At 41.6% G+C, this 17,692-nt stretch overlaps 1 protein-coding gene across 1 annotated transcript in view; it reads right to left on the bottom strand.

Annotated features, from left to right (window-relative positions):
* Positions 1-1,094: 1,094 nt before the first annotated feature.
* LOC6584564 (protein piccolo) overlaps positions 1,095-17,692 on the bottom strand; it is a 52,514-nt gene continuing 35,916 nt past the window's right edge. Inside the window, exons 3-8 of the mRNA XM_044008466.1 lie at positions 7,317-8,372; positions 3,980-6,312; positions 3,410-3,679; positions 3,165-3,324; positions 1,993-2,161; positions 1,095-1,924 (exon numbers count right to left, since the gene is read on the bottom strand). Coding sequence (XP_043864401.1) covers positions 1,717-1,924; positions 1,993-2,161; positions 3,165-3,324; positions 3,410-3,679; positions 3,980-6,312; positions 7,317-8,372 — 4,196 coding nt within the window. The 3' untranslated portion in view covers positions 1,095-1,716. The remainder of the gene's footprint in view (positions 1,925-1,992; positions 2,162-3,164; positions 3,325-3,409; positions 3,680-3,979; positions 6,313-7,316; positions 8,373-17,692) is intronic.

The following is a 17,692-nucleotide window of genomic DNA, read 5'->3' as shown; positions in this document are numbered from 1 at the left end:
TTCTAATATTATTCGGTTCAAAATATATTTAAATATATTTAAAAAAAAATAAAATAAAATTTAAAATTAAAATGGGTGGATAACCATAAATAGATATCCTTTTTAATTCTGTTCTACAAAATATATTTTGTTTTTATTAAAAAAAAAATGCCATTTAAAATATTTATAATAAAATATCTAAAAAAATATTTTAAATTAAATATATAAGCTATAAAAAATGTAAATAATTCTGTTCATAATGTATTTTAAATGAAATATTTCTTTAAACAAAAAATATATTCATACATATATGTATATATATATAGCTGAAAAACTCTAGGAATCTGGCATAAACATAAAACGCTTTGGTTCGATTAAAAATGTATTTTTATTATGGGATTTTGTTTTAATAGCAAACAAAATACAAAAAAAAAAAAATAGAAAAAAAATAATGATATATATAATATATAGATAATACACAAGTGCATATATGTAGTTGTGTATGTGTGTGTGTGTGTGTGTTCGTGTCTAAATTACGTGCATAAATTATTTTGTATTTGGTATAAAACAAAGGATTCTCAAACTAAGAGCTCTAAGCATTTATTAAAATTAAATAATATGTAAAATATATAAAGATTTCTATATATATGTATATTAAGGTTTAAAGTACATTTGTTAGTGTATGTGACTTGTTGTTGTTGTTGCTGCTGCTGCTGCTGCTGCTGCCGCTTCTGTTCATTAAGGATTTCTGTAGCTTAACTATATAGTAGTACTTGCATCAAATGTATAAATTATATATTTGTATATATATTTATATAAGTGTGTGTGTGTGTGTTCTTAAGTTGGTATAAAAAAATAATATATATTTAGTATATGTACTTAATTTGGTCTATATATTTATATATATGTTTGTATGTATATATGTAAATTAAATTTGTTGCAGAAATCAAATTTCTCAAAGTATTTTGCTCAATATAAAATTAAAAACAAAAAACAAAAAAGTATTTGCTGTTTTCTTTTTCACTTTCTCTTCTTCTTATCTTTTCGCTTACAAAAACTAACAACAAAAAAACCAACAACTCGTAGAATTGTGTCCAGTTTTTTCTTTTCTTTTCTTCGTGTTTTTTTCTATTCTCTTCTATCAACTCTTCTCAAAATCTGTTCCCTTCGTTTGTTGCTGAAGTCGCCAGAGTGTGTGCGCAAAGTGTTTGCCTGAGCATTAGTTAATTATGTTTCATTTTCCCTTTTTTTTTTTTTTTGAATAGAATAGAGTCTTGGAAATAAGCATAAGTAGATGAGTTAACAAATCATAAGAGCATATACACATTTAGAATAATAAGGAGCTGAAACAAGATTGCTGACTAAACTTAATCATAATAAATACATTTAACTTAATAACAAGTGGTGTCTGTGTGTGTGTGTGTCTGTGTGTCTGTGTTGTTGTTTTTGTTGTAATAAATAAGGAGTTATGTAATACAAAAGATTTGCTTGAAATTCAACTGCGTGTGCTCCAACCAATTCCATTCATTCATTTTGCTCTCCCCATTTTGGTCGTCTGTATGTGTGTGTTCGTGTGTGTGTGTGTTGTCTTGGCCTATGGGAGGCCTTCATCCAGACTGTTGTTGGCGACATAGATGGGCCCGTTCCCTGTCCACATATGCCGCATTCGTCTCGCTCGTCCATATTCCCAACTCTAATTGGATGCTCCATGAGGGCATAGCCCTACAAGGCCCGGCGCTAGCTGCAGACCAGCGCATTCTTCTGCGGCAGCTTGAGTAGGCGGCGCGTGCGAAACTCGTAGGCGCGCCGGCAGAACATCACCAGCTCCGGATTGGTTTGGTCCGGCACGGTGCGCACCGGAAAGCAATTGCTCGTATTGGTGCGTCGCGGCACAATGCTCACATCCTCCACATCCTCCTCGGCGGCGCGCAGACGTCGTCGATATCTGCACAGGGTACGAATGGCATTGGAATCAGTGAATCAACGAAACTCAAATGACATCGGGCCACTCACCTGCAGTACTCGCTAAAGGTCAGCACGTAGCACTTGTCCTCGATGCAGGCCACCGAATTGTGATCCCGATGCCGCGATGCGTACACCTCGTCCGGGCAGTCGTTGCGCTGCCGGCCCTGATCCGTGTGCTCTGGCCGATAATACCACAGCAGCGACATCATCATTTCACCTGAAAAGCACCAGAAATTAATTAAATACTCCGTTTCATGAGTTTACTAGTTTACCATTTTTTAAATAATAATTAAAAGTAAAAATAAAAAATATCTTATTTATATAATAATCAAAATGAAGACTAAAATGAAATTGAAATCAAAATCAAAATGAAAATTTACATTAAAATTAATATAATAATTTAAAAAATCATTCCATTTCAATAGCTAGTTTAGTATTTTTATAAATCATAATTAAAACGAAAATATAACTAAAAAATATATATAAATACAAACTAAAATAAAATTGAAATAAAAATTAAAATTAAATGTAAATTTAATTTTCAGTTAAAAAAAATAATGAAATAAATTTAAAACAAAAATTTAATTTTAAACTTAAATTTAAATTAGAATTAAAAATAATAAAAATAAATATAAATTAAACTTATAATATAGGCTTAGAAATTAATTAAATTGTTCACACACTGAAAGACCCAAAAGAACTAGTTCATTTGTATTTTCGTTTAAACATTACTTTTAAAAACATCTATTTCGTGCTCACAATAAATTATTGGTTCTGCTCTTGTATAAATGAGCGAACTAGTTCCCTTTAATCACACAATTCTCATCAGATTATTTATGTATAAATAACGGAATATATATTTTGTGATTTACTATGGTTCAGTTCAGCTCTTAGAGTATATCAATTATACATATACATATATCACATATATTACTGATTAGAAATTCATAATTAAGAATTAGTAATAAAAAAAAGAACTAGTTGGTTCATTTGATGACTTGCACATTTACATACATGAAACTAGGTAAATTACACTACATATATGTATATGAACCAGCTCATTGTTCAAGTTCAAATAATATAATCCCCTGGTTCAATCGATTGATTCTCATTGCAATTCGAGATATTTTATTAATGAACTAGTTCCGCTTGGGGCCTAATTCAGTGCATGACTGCTCAATGGAGTTGTGGAACCTATTTGGAACCTATTTGACGCTTACCATCCTCGGGATTCTGCCATAGATGCGCCACCTTGGCCACATAGGGCAGCTCGTTGTCCTCGTTGGCCTTCAGCAGGACACAGTCGCGCGTGCGTATGATGTCCCCCTCCACATGCCGCATGGCCGGATAGCAGGTGCGCAGCACCAACGGATCATCGCTCTAGAGAGAGTGAGAGAGAGTGAGAGAGAGGGAGAGAGATAGGCTGTCATTTTCAAGCTCAAACTGAACTACAGTACACACTCACATTGAGAAACACTGCACCCTGAAACGCCTTGCCCGCCCACATCCAGCCGTTGTTCCACTTGGGCACCACATTGGCCCGCGTTGCCGGCGGCTGAGTCTCGTCCAGCTCGTGGCTGACGCCGCTGGGCCGCTGTCGCTGCTTCTTGCGGTTGCCGAATTTGCAACGCGAACGGGCGCGTTTCGTGTGCGTTGCCGTTGGGGCGTGGCGTGTTGCGGCAGATGCTGTAGTTGCTGCTGTTGTTGTTGCTGCTGCTGCTGCTGCTGCTGCTGTCGCTGCTGTCGCTGTTGCTGTTGTTGTGGGCGCTGTGAGCGTTGTTGGTGTCTCAATTGGCTTGTGGGGCACCAGGAACTTGTGTTGCTCATCGGAATGTTGCTGCGACTGTGTTGCTGCTGCGACTGTTGCTGCTGCTGTTGCTGGCAACATTTCGTGCACAGCAACAGCACCAACTGGCACTGTGGGCGTGGCATTTAGTTTTTGCACCTGCAAGTCAGCCGTTTGATACTCATTGTTGTTGGTCTCGGCAGCAACTGTTGCTGTTGCTGTTGCAGCAACTATTGTCGCTGCTGCTGCTGCTGCTGCCTTTCGACTCTTGGCCGTTGCCGGCCTGGCCTTGGCCTTGGCCGGCTGCTTGCGCGCCTTCTTGGCCGGCGGCTCAACGCCAGCTGAGGTAGTTGACTGCGCTGGCAGCGTCGCTGCTGTCGCCGTCGCCAGCGACGCCAACACAGCGCTGGCCGCACAATTCGCTTGGGTTAGCGGCTTCTTAGTCTCCGACTTGGAGCGCTTCTCGCTCGCCAACGTCGACTGCGGCTGCGACTGCGACTGCAACTGCGACGGCAACTGCGACTGCAACTGCGACTGCGACTGCAGCTGCGGCGCCAGCAGCGGCGACGGTATGGCCGGCGCATAGAGCCCAACGTTGACCGTGCTGCGACTGTTGCTGCTGCTGCTGCTATTCAGCTCCGGATCGCTGAAATAGCCACGCGTCAGCGTCGTATCCAAACTGTCCAGCAGATGCAGCGCAGCAATCGCTTGCTTGCGCGGACGCGCGCGCTTCGGCGAGGCGCTGGGCGAGCAACTGTTGGCCAGAGCCAATGTTGCTGCTGCAGCTGCCGTTGCTGTTGCTGCTGTTGCTGCTGTTGCCGCGTCAGTTGCTGTTGCTGCTGCTGTTTGCGGGTGCTGCTGCTGCTGCTGCTCTTGTTGCTGCTGTTGTTGTTGTTGTTGTTGCTGCTGCTGCTGCTGCTTGCGCTGCTGCTGTTGCTCGCGACGCAAACGTTGCTGTCGCTGCGTCAGCAACATTTGCCGGCGCTTCACATACTTGGCCGGCGCTCGGCCGTAGCGCCGCACGAGCTTACGGCCCGGACACAGATATTTCTTTGGCTCCGCCTGCTTGATCAGACTCTTGTAGCTGTGCGGCTTTGACTTCTTGCCCTGCGTGGCCGAGGCAAGCAAATTGATGCGCTGCTTGGCAACACTGCTGCTGCCACTGTTGCTGCTGCTGCTGCTGCTGCTAGGCGGCAATTGTTGCTGCTGTTGCTCCTGCTCCTGCTCCTGCTCCATGTTCTGCTCCAGCTGCTGTGGCTTTTGCATGTCCAAATCGAGCTCCGGCTCCGTCTTAATTGTGGGCTTCAGATCGGGCATTTTGCTGATATGTGTGTTGCATGTGGCCGCCGTTAAAGCCGCTGAGGCAGCGGCAACTGCTGCTGCTGCCGCTAGCTCATCGTGCTCGATTTTGATTTTGGTTTCCGCTTTGATTTCTGCTTTAAGTACAAAAGGCAATTGTGGTTCGGTCTCAGCCTGTTTGCTGAGAAGTTGTTGCTGTTCTTTATGTTTCAGTTGCTGTTGCAGCAGGTGTTGCTGTTGCAGCTGTTGCAGCTGTTGCTGCTGTTGCTGTTGCAGCTGTTGCTGCTGTTGCGCCGCATAGACCATCTCCCTGGCCATGCTCTTGCCAATGCGCGCCTTACGCGGCATCACAACTGGAGGCGGCGGCGTGCTGCCCGTTAAATCATAGGATTCAATATCCTTGGCATGTTGCTGCTGCAACTGTTGCTGTTGCAGGTGTTGCAATTGTTGCTGCTGATGGTGCTGGTGCTGTCGCTGCTCTAGTCCCAGCTCATGCTCGTGCTCGTGCTCGTGCTCGTGCTCCTGTTCCTGCTCCTGCTCCTCCAGCAACTTGTCGTCGCTGGCACAGTAGCTCTCCGGCGGAGTTGGCGGCGGCATCACATGCGCCTCGTATTGCATTTTGGTCACTTGGCACTCGGCGTCGCTCTTGAGCTCCGTTTTGACCAGCATCTGGCATTGGGTGCCCATGTTGTTGGTGGTCGTTGTGGCCGATGTTGCAACGGAGGCAACTGTTGCTGTTGTGTTCGTTGCCGCCGTTGCCGTTGCCGTCGGCATTGTCGTTGTCATTGTTGTCGTATCTCTGCTAGTTGTCCTTGTCTTATCGTTGTTGCCATTTTTAACTGGGCCTCTACTGGTAGTCAGCGCTGTTTCTGTTGCTGTTGCTGTTGCTGATGTTGCTAATGTTGCTATTGCTGTCGTTGTTATCGCTGTTGCTGCTAAAATATTGCTGCTGCTGCTGCTGCTGTTGGAAGTCAAGCTGTTGTTGCTGTTGCTGCCATCGCTGCTCGGCATGCTGCCATGCACAGGCATATTGCTCTTGCTCTTGCTGCTGCTGCTGCTGTTGCTGCTGTTGCTGCTGTGGCTCGTAGCATTCAGCAGCAAATTGTTGCTGCTGCTGCTCGTCTTCTGCGTGGAACAATTGCTGTTGTGGCTGATGCTGTTGCTGCTGCTGCTGCTGTTGCTGTTGCTGCTGCTGCTGTTGCTGTTGCTACCAATATGAGGCCCAGTATGGACGTTTTTTGGACACGATTGTTGCATTGGACACGGACACTGCGGCGGATACTCTGTAATATTTTAAAGAAAGAATTTCATATTAGCACTGGGCTCCAATTGGATTTATGTTTATGTTAATCCCTCATAGTTACAGCAACTATTCTATTCAAATTCTATTGAAAGACCTCTATTAGAAGACCTATATTGAAAGACCTCCATTGAAAGTCGTTTATTGGAAGACCTATATTGAAAACCCTCCATTGAAAGAGCTTTATTGAAAGACCTCTATTGAAAGACCTTTTCTAATATCTCATATGCTGTTTAACCCCCTTCTTGCCTTCGATATACTTTCATTTTCTCAAAAGATCATCACATATAAGCCAGTCAATTTATCTATTCAGCAATGAAACATTTCCTCAAAATTGTATCCTTAATTATTGTCAGCAAAATTTTCTTACATAGACGATCAAGGCACCGTCGTTATACCCGGAAGACGCTATAACCGCATAAATTTGCTTATATAACTTGATTGGGGAACAGAATTTTCGTCGCTATAACCGTACGGACGCTGTCAGCGGAGTCGTTATAAACGGATTCTACTGTATCTTGGAAAGCCAGAGGCTTCAGTTCATGTTAGATTAATTCTAGTCCCTAATAATTAACTAACTATCCTAATATGGCCTATTTGTCATACAAATATCAGTTCTATTCAATCTGTTATATTCCAATTGGACACATCTCTTTCCCATTCGACTTTTGTGAAATTTGTTGTATATTCGATTATCTATATCTTGATATCACATCATTGATAGTATACTCTATTCCAATTGGACACGATTATCCTATTAGAATTGTCTTTTCATTGTGTGAACGTTTCTTTCGCCTCTATAGAACTCTTGTTTACTGTTATTGCCTGCCTGACAACATTTCCGCTTCCAATTGGACACACTCCATTCCAATCAGTGTGGAGGGCTCTACATGGATCTAGCATATGAGGAGCAGCTCTAATCAGTTCTCTGGGTATCTGGGTGCATCTGTGGATTGGTTAGGTGGCAAGAACCATACTTTTCCTTACCCATATACGGACCCTGCAGACCGCGCGTGTAGCACTGGCCGGCGGCGCTGCCGCCTCCTGGACTGTATCCGGCGTAGTAGCCGGGCGGTCCCGGGTAATGTTCCAGGTGCTGTTGGTGCTGGTGGGCGGGCACCAGCTGGGTGCCGGCCGGGGCGGGCGTGGCACCGGCTGCTGCTGCTGCAGCTGCGGCGGCGGCGGCAGCTGCTGCCGCTGCGGCGATTGAGACCGGCTGCTGCTGCTGTTGCTGCTGCTGCTGCGGCGGCGGCTGGGGCACACCTTGCGGCGGCGGTGGCGGCGGTTGCTGTTCGTAAAGCTCCGGCGGCGGCGGATGCGGCGGCCCAGCGTGCTGATAATACGGATAGCGGCGATACGCGCCCGGCGGCGGTGGCGGTGGATGCGCAGCCGGATGTGTGGGCGGCGGCGGGCCGCTCTGATAGACCTTGCTGGAGAAGTACGGCTGATAGGCGGGCGGCGAATAGCACATGACCTCGCCCGGATACGGTGAATAATAGTTGGGCGGATATGCCGTCGAGTAGTGCATCTGGGCCGCGTGCATAGAGCGCGGATATGGCACGCCCGGATGACCGGCAGCGGCCGCTGCAGCAGCCGCCACGGCGCTGGCGCCCGGATACGGCTGTGGCTGTGGCTGTTGCGGCTGCTGTTGCTGCTGCTGTTGAAGCTGCTGTTGCTGCTGCTGCTGCTGTTGTTGCTGCTGTTGCTGTTGCTGGTGAGCTGCTGCTGCTGCTGCTGCCGCTGCTGCTGCAGCTGCTGCTGCCGCCGCTGACGATTCCTGCTGCGCTGGCGGCTGAGTCTGTGCGGCACTGGTTGGATTTGTCGGCGATTCGTCCTCGCTTAGCTTCTTGATTGGCTGTGGCACACCAGCAGCAGCTGCTGCTGCTGCTGCTGCTGATGTTGGTGTTGTCGCTGCTGCTGCTGCAGCTGCTGCGGCCGCCGCTGCGGCTGCCGCTGCCTGAGCGGCTGCTGCTGTTGTGGCTGACGGTGGCGGTGGCGCAATGACATGCGGCGAGATCAGCGGACCCGCCGGCTGATAATAACCTGCAATAAGACGAAAAAAGAAAAAAAAAAAAAAAACAGAAATCAGAAATCAGTAAAAATTTTATTTCCTTCTTCTTCTTTTTTTTGCGTAGCTGCTGGAGCTCAAGTGAAATGCGGCAACCAAGCATAAAGTGAAAGTTGGCTGGTTGGTTGGCCAAAAAACAACAAACAAACAAACAACAAAAACGGCTAACAAAAACTAGTTAAGCCAGCCGCTCGGCCTCACGGAGGAGCACGAGCTGGTCGTGCAACAATCTTAGCCTAGCATAATGCTACCAGCTACCCAGCACCACCCACTGACCGCCCGCCCGTCCCCCCGTTCCCCGTTCCCCGTTCACCCAGCCCGCCCCTTGTACCTCTTCCCAGCATGTGAGCCGCATACAAAATGTCGCGAAAATGATGCGCCGCATGCTGCTGCAGAAACGTAAACGACTCGGCTATGTTGGCCGCCAGCGCAGCAGCGGCTGCTGCCTCATCCACATTGGCGGGCAGCGTTGGCATCGTCACGGCGGGCATCGTGGGCATCGCATGCATCGTCTGCATCGTCTGCATCGTGGGCATCGTTACGGGCATTGTGGGCATCGCAGCCATTGCAGCCAGCGGCGACAGCGCCGATGACGATGACAGTGTGGAGCGTTCCGTTTCGCAGGTGCCGCTGCTGCTGGTGCTGCCGACGCTGCTGCAGCGCTGCTGCAGGTATTGCTGTTGGTGCAGCTGCTGCTGTTGCGCAACTGTTGGCGGCGATATGCGCAGCGTTTTGAACAGCTCGCCGGACAGAGGCAGCAGCGTTGGTGATTTTTTCGTGGTCTCTTTTAGGCGCATGATGTTAATTTTTTTTTCAAGTATTTTGTTGTTCTTTTTGTTTTTTTTTTTTTAATTTTTATTCTTATTGTTTTTATTTTTATTAATTAATTTATTTTTATTTTTATTAATTAATTTATTTTTTATTTTTATTAATTATTATTTTTATTTTTTTTTTTACAATATTTTTTTATTATTTTATTATTTTTTTAATTTTTTAAATTTTTTTATTAATTTTTATTTTTATAAATATTTTTTTTATAACTACTTTATAGTTTATATTATTATTATTTTTACAATTTTATGGTTCACTTTGTTCTTATTTTGATATTATTAATATTATTTTTTCGTTAATTTTATTATTGTATTAATAATTCTGATTTTTTACAATTTGTTTTTTATTTTTATTTTTTTTATTTTACTTTTATTTTGATTTATTTATTTTCTCACTTTTTCTTAATTTTTTCATAGATGTCAATATTTGTAACTTTACTTTTATAATTTATCATTCTTATTTAATTAATTAATTTATTTTTAATAATTATTGTTTTTTTTTTTAAGATATTACAATAATTATTTTATTTGAATTTTAATTGTTGTATTAAAAATATATATGTTTGTTTGTTTGTTTGTATATCTATTTGTATATATGTATGTATAATATTTCGTGTATATAAATGTTATTTACTGCTTTGTATATATAGGTATGTATTTATGTACGTTTATAATGTCAACAAGGAAGTTTCATTGTTAAGGCAACTATTTCGTTACGATTCTGTTTCGACACATTTCCATTGATTTTGCTTTGAATTTATTTTCATATTTCCATATTTTATTTGCTATAAAAATAAATGGATATTTATATTATATATATGTATATAGATATATAAATATATAAAACACAGGCACAATTTCATTTTAGTAGGTAGAGCACAAGGCGAACGGCTCGTAAAACTTGCAACAAGGTTGTAAAATATTTTTTTTTGGTTTCGCTCTTTTTTTTTCGTTTATTTGTTGTTTCGAATTTTTTTGCGTTTTTCTTTTGTTTTTGTTTTTTGTTGTGAATTTAAATATTTGAATTAAGTTCGGGTTCTTAAGGCGCGTTTAAAGCATTTCGTTCCGACGCGATGTTAAAGTATTGTTGTGTTGCCCCAACATTAAAGCTAGCCCCAGCTTTTAGCCCCATTGCAAGCACAGGTGGCAGAAGTGCAAAAGTCACCTGCTTGTTAAATAGTTGATCAACCTGGGCGCCACCGAAGGGTGTTCCGTTCTCGGTTGCACACTCGTAAATACATTCAGGCATTATGGGCAAGCCACCGACAGGTGGCGCCAACCGACGTGCGGTTGACTGCAGTCCTATTATAGCTAGCCATATATAAAAGCATAGGTACATAAATATACATATATATGCGTGTGTGTGTGTGTGTGTGTGTGTGTCTGCACGTGCACGTGCATGTGTCTATCTATATTTGTATTTGTCCCATTGACTGGCTTCACATACACACACTCACTCCCACTCACACACTTGCATTCATATGGCAATGCAGCAGCAGCAATAACAAACAGTTTTCGACTTTTCTGCTCTCTTGCGCTCTTCTGTTACGCGCTCTCTGCACAGAAAAATCGAGAAGCCAAACACACACAAGCACACGCACATGCACACGCACATACACGGAGCCGGCAGAACTTCACAGCAAAAAGCAGAAAAAAAGAAGAAACAACAAAATGTCTGGGCTGCTAGGCGTGAACATTGACAGCACGCTGACATCGCACAGTGGAAACAGACTGCCAATTCCCCAGTGCAATACGTATTGCATGTGATATGCTAATTTAATTAAGTTACTTTCGCTAAGCATTTCTACTTATAAGTGAGCCATACTAATACTAGAATTATTATTTAAATATCAATTAACATTTTATTTCGCAATTTAATGCAAGTAATTTTCCTAACACAGAGACTAGTTTCTCATCTTCGTTCCACACTTTAGAATATCAAATGTATGTATGTATATACAGAGGTGGTCAAAAGTATTTACACAACGAACATTTTTCTACATGCTCTGCCTAAAGAGCTTTTTTTTGTTGTTTTCGTTCGCCGTTTTTGAAAAAAAGCTTTTGTGGCATAAAGCCTATTCTATGTAGAAGCGATCGGCTGAAGAAATTGCTAAAATAACGATACATGCTAATAAATAGAGCGAAAAGAACAATTACTTAGAGGTTGTCAAAAGTATTTACACACATTTTTTTTGCGTCTTTAGTATTTACACAAAACTTAAACAATGTTTATTGCTATTGTTTAATGTTATTTCTTTTGGATTTTTGTTTTATATAACTAAGGGCTTATTTATTTAAGTTTGTGTTTAGTTATTTCTGCTTTTACTTCAATTACAGCCCGATGCCTTGCTGGAATTGATGCCACTAAGGATCGGGCAAAGTCAATTGTTAATTTCGACCAAATTTCGGTAATTTCCTTGATGATATCGTCCAGTTTCGGTCCTTGTTGAATAATCTGTTTGATTTCATCATTACCCAAACATTTTCATTTGATAAGGCCCGGACTTTGCGAAAACCAGGGCAGAATGGCTTAGCTTAAGTCCCTCAAAAGCTTTGTGGGTATTGATCCTTTATGGCAAGGAGCATTATTTTGCTGCAGCAGCCAGTCAATAACTAGAAATAGTCTGTTCCCTATGTAAATCATGGTGATTTAATATTGGCAGATATCCTGATTGATTTAGAGTGCCTCCTATTGGCACCAAAGTAAAGCGTTTTGCTTTAGAGTACATTGAAAAGCCTTTAGATCTTTTGCACAACGTTTTGAGGACAGATGAAGCTGAATTTCAGTTTCACGGGTCATTTGGAAACATCTTCCTGCATTAGTGCCGAAAAAAAAAGAAAAATGCAGTGAAGCCTCTTATCTGATTTGGAGGTGGGAAGTAATGTCTTGCCAATAGGAGGCACTCTAAATCAATCAGGATATCTGCCAATATTAAATCACCATGATTTACATAGGGAACAGACTATTTCTAGTTATTGACTGGCTGCTGCAGCAAAATAATGCTCCTTGCCATAAAGGATCAATACCCACAAAGCTTTTGAGGGACTTAAGCTAAGCCATTCTGCCCTGGTTTTCGCAAAGTCCGGGCCTTATCAAATGAAAATGTTTGGGTAATGATGAAATCAAACAGATTATTCAACAAGGACCGAAACTGGACGATATCATCAAGGAAATTACCGAAATTTGGTCGAAATTAACAATTGACTTTGCCCGATCCTTAGTGGCATCAATTCCAGCAAGGCATCGGGCTGTAATTGAAGTAAAAGCAGAAATAACTAAACACAAACTTAAATAAATAAGCCCTTAGTTATATAAAACAAAAATCCAAAAGAAATAACATTAAACAATAGCAATAAACATTGTTTAAGTTTTGTGTAAATACTAAAGACGCAAAAAAATGTGTGTAAATACTTTTGACAACCTCTAAGTAATTTTTCTTTTCGCTCTATTTATTAGCATGTACCGCTATTTTAGCAATTTCTTCAGCCGATTGCTTCTACATAGAATAGGCTTTATGTCACAAAAGCTTTTTTTCAAAAACGGCGAACGAAAACAACAAAAAAAAGCTCGTTAAGCAGAGCATGTAGAAAAATGTTCGTTGTGTAAATACTTTTGACCACCTCTGTATATATATATATATATATATATATATATATATATATATATATTTATAACACCTCAGGCTTTGTTCACAATTACTGCATTTTGTTGGCATTTCCTCCAATGTGCAATGGCATCGACTACGACAGCGGCAGCGGCAGAGGCAGCATGTTTAAAAGCACGTAGACAAACGCAGCCAGAAGTGGCGGCAACAATAAAAACTAATAGATATAAATGAAAACAACAACAAAACGAAACAAAACGAAGCAAGGAAACCAACAACGCAGCACCGTTCTGCGTACACTCACAATATTTGGTTCTCAGCGCTATTCGCTTTGTGTTACTCCCACGGCTCGGCTGTCTGCGCTCTGACGTCACACGACAACTATGAATTTTCAAATTACAACAATGATGCGCTGCTGCTGTTGAAGCTGATGATGACGTTCTGTCAACGGCCACAACACCCACCCAGCCCAGCCCAGCCCAGCACCGCCCCGTCACGTCCCGCCCACCGTTTTGTTGATAGACACATAAACATACAAATATACGGGCAGGTATACTATATATAGCTTTTGACATTCGGAAATACATTTACTCAGCTCATAAGCTCCAAAGGGCACTGAAGCAAGAAAGTATCGAAAAAGAGGAGTGAGAGCGCAAGAGCGTGAGAGTATGAGAGTGCTGTGTGCATACACGCATGCAGACACACATAGAAGTGAGCGAGGGAGACAGAGCGAGAAAGCAGGCAAACGAAAACTGAGAGCGAGTCATTCGTCGTTTATGCTGACAGCTGTGTGGGGAGCTACAACGGTAGCCGAGCAGACTGACTGGAATGGGGGAGGTGATGGTGTTAGTGGTGATGGTGGTGGTGGTGGTGGTGGTGGGGAAGTGGTTGTAGCAGTTGAGTGGCGCTGTCAGGTGTTATTATTTAATGTCGGCGCCTGTCAAATGCAACAAAATTGTTTAAGACGCAAATAGACAAACAATTTGTCAAAGCTTGCACTTGACCTACAACAGGCCGAGAGAAGGAAAGAGACGAAGAATCAAAATAAAGTTCAAAAGAGCGTAAGCACGCTTCCAATAAGAATTTGCTGTACTCTGAAGGAATTCCTATTGGTAAAGTGTTCACATTAACTTTTCAACAGATTTTTCAAACAATTTTGCTTTCTCATTTGCCTTCAAATGAATATATAGCTAATATTAAATACGAACTTATTTGGTTTTCAATTTGATCTAGTTTTACTTGATGCTATCATTCCCGCATTCATAAGAAAAGCGAAGCAAAATACCTTGAACACCTTTTCAATTAACTAAAGCCGTGTGCACGGTTTGAGCCTTTAAATCGTTTTCTTGATGCTTGATGCTAACCCAGTTAGTTATCGCTAATGGGCCGATTATGAATCACGTGAGAACTACATAATGAAAATGTAATGAAAGCAAACACTTGAGGCGGCAACACATGTAAGACACCTTTAACATGGACCAAGGCTAAACGCTGTGGACTGAGGGCAGATGCTCGCAATGCAGAGGGAAGGACGGCAGGGGGAGGGGGGCGCGAAAACCCGTCCGTTGTGCAATTAACTAACTACGACTAAGCCAATTAAGAGCCATGTTTGGGGCGCAAGGGCCGCCACTCGTTGGCATAACAACTAAAGTGAATAATTACGCACAATTAAGTGCACGCAAAAACGTGACACGCCCCCTCTTTGGGCAGCAGCAAATCGCCCACTGGACCAGCTGTTGCACCTGTTGCATCAATGGGCAGCATCAGCAGCCGCCACAGCAGCAGCGTGTGAAAGCCCCAGCCATTTGTTGTAGTTGCATCCACGCTGCGTTCCTGCCGCTTGTTGCACTGTTGCACTGTTGCACTGTTGCACAGTTGCACAGCAACAACTTTCTCCTTTCACAGCCATCCAGCATTGGAATTTATAGCAAGCATCGATCGATCGCTGCTGGGTGAAAGGTAAAAAAAAAAATAAAACTTCGTTGGCTGCAATCGCTGCAAACGATCTCAATCGAGGCACCGCGCACACAAATACCCATCGATTGGCCGCCTGGACCCAGAGATAATAGAAGAACTCAGTTATCACCCGTAAAGAGTTCAGAGTTACAGTTGCAGTTACAGCTATGGCAAATCAAAAATTTCAGATGAAAATTTCATATTTTAGATATTCAAGTCAGAAAAATTATGATATATCATATAGGATATAAATAGATTTAAGTTTCAAAGTCGAATATAGGATAAGAAATACATGCACATATATTTACATTTACATATTTCCCATGCCCAAAATACTTATTACTTTTATGATAAACGACAGCTTAAGATCGTATATTGATTCTTGAGAGACTTCAAGTAATTCTTCAAATATCATATACAATTAACGAAGTAATTACGATGATTAACAAGGATATATATAGGACATGTATATAAGTATACATAATTATTCATTGATATCTCTAAGATCCTCAAAGCCCAAAAACTGATTTCTGACTGAAAGTAACGGGATTGCTTTCTTTGCCTTCGTTTCCAAGCAAAAGGCGGGGTAATCTTGATTTATTAACGGAACAAGCACCGTTTCATTTGGTTAAAATCTTGTATAGTGCAGCATTACTATTTCCATGAATACTATAGAGATCCAGACCTAGAATACTATGTATGTATATACAAGCTATACATATAACATGATCAATCAATACATACATTCAATGTATATAATAAATAAGAAAAAACCATTCTCAATTCCAGCTCAACTCAAGTATAATCCGATATATATTATTAACGATCTATGTATATATAACAAATATACCCTGTTCTTAGCTCTGCTCCAGAAATTTGCATATATGTAAATATAGGAATACCTAATAAATTGCTTGGCAACAATAAAGTAAACTAATTAAAGTTCTTATTTCAATTTCGTGTCTTTTAGATTTTTTTTTTATTTTTTTGCCTGCTCTAAGAAGATATTACACATCAGTTGGCACTGTGAATTTCTTAAGCAAATTAGGCAGCACACAATGAGCAGCAGCAACTGTAATAACAACAACAACAACAACAACAACAGCAACCAGCAGCAAGAACAATAATAATGGCAACAACAACAATCATTATAAGAACATCAGCAATTCATAAAGAAGATAAATGAACGGAAGCCACATTCAAAGGAGGCCTTGCTGAGTGAGCCGAGGATAGTCGACTGAGAGATACCCTGTATCGCATATGTTGACGTATATAAATATAGATAGCAATTCCGATATACATATGTATAAATATATTATTTATATGTATATATATTTATTTATTTTTATTTTTTTCTAGATTTTTATTCATGAATTGAAAATAACACTCGCATATCATTGTTATGCGTAAGTCAGCTTGACACATGCACGAATACAGTCTTTAATGTCCACCTGTTACACACACACATAGCTCACTAATATACCCCTCTTGCCACACAATTGCAACTAATCACAGGGTATTCTAGCAGCAGCAGCAGCAGAACAAAAGACAGGAATGGCCTAAACTCAGTTTATAAGTCAGCAGCAGTAACAGCAGGCGCTACCAACACACGCCTCCTCTGCCCCCTCCGCTCCTCAGCCCCTGGTATGGTCGCACAACTTGGCTTGGACGCTGGCGTGCAGTCAACAGTAAAAGTCAAATATTGTAATTATGCAAAATACATAATTTACTTTGAATTAACAGCTGAAAAACGAAGGAAACGCAAAAAAAAAAAAAAAAAAAGAAACAGACAGAAGACAGAAAAAAAATGAAGAAAAAGTGGCATAAGCAACGAGACGAGGCAAAGGAATTGCGGCATGAAATGATATTGAAATCGAGCGAGCGATAAGCGGCAGCTGGGACGCAGGCGGCGGCATGGGGCAAGCGGCATGAGGCATGCGGCATGCGGCATACAGCATGGGGCATGAGCAACTGGCAAAGGCGTTGCCCAAATGCCGCTCGAGAAACTAAAATGAAATTCAATTAAATTGCAAGCGGGCCGACCGCAACGCTCCGCCGGTCAACAGGTAAGCAGAGCCTAACACACAGGTAACACAAATATACATTAAGGTGAGTGCCATCCGTCTGGTTCACTTGCGGTTTTTCGGCTCCTGCTGTGCGCGAGTAACTCAATGTATCTGTGTGCGTTTGTATGCGTGCGTGTGTGCTTGTTTGTGTGTGTGTGTGTGTTTGTTGTGGCACCTGCCACAAGCCAACATTGTCAGCTGTGTTGCCGGCTGACAACATGTGCGAGGAACGGGCGTTCATAGCCCGCAGTCAAATATATCAGCGGCAGCATCATCATCATCATTATCATCAGCCAGCTGCGATTGAGGCGGCCAAACAAGAAAGGAAAAAGGAACAAGGATGGTACGAACAAACAACACGTCGACTATGAAATACCCTTACTTAAAGCATTTTGCAATAAAGCAAAACTTAGGAGCGATTGTAGAGATAAAATCAACATATTAAGTAGTTTATCAAAAGAGTTCGATTCAGGACAGTTTGCAGGTGTCATTACAGGTGAGGATAAGAGCATAGGGATAGGAAAATATATAGTACAACTTTTGGTTTGATAAGAGAAAATGTATAAGAAGAATATACGCATCTCTAAAGAACTCTTAAAAGGCTTCAGCTTATGCACAAATATAAGGAATTTTTAGAATATTCCAAAAATTTTCAGTTTAAGAATACAAAGAAGAATAGGTAGAGAAGTTTATTTACACAAGATAGCTTAATACTTCAGTTTTACTGTTTAAAAGAAGCATTTAAGAAACATTCAACTTAAAATGATATATTGTATATATAAACGGCTAAGCATAGAATTTAGTTTAGGTATACATGGGATATAATTTTAGAATTACT

The sequence above is a fragment of the Drosophila mojavensis genome, unplaced genomic scaffold, assembly GCF_018153725.1.
Source record: "Drosophila mojavensis isolate 15081-1352.22 unplaced genomic scaffold, ASM1815372v1 contig_136, whole genome shotgun sequence".
Classification (NCBI taxonomy): Eukaryota; Metazoa; Arthropoda; class Insecta; order Diptera; family Drosophilidae; genus Drosophila; species Drosophila mojavensis.
Note: the sequence above shows the minus strand (reverse complement) of the source record. Positions and strands in the feature narration are given on the sequence as shown.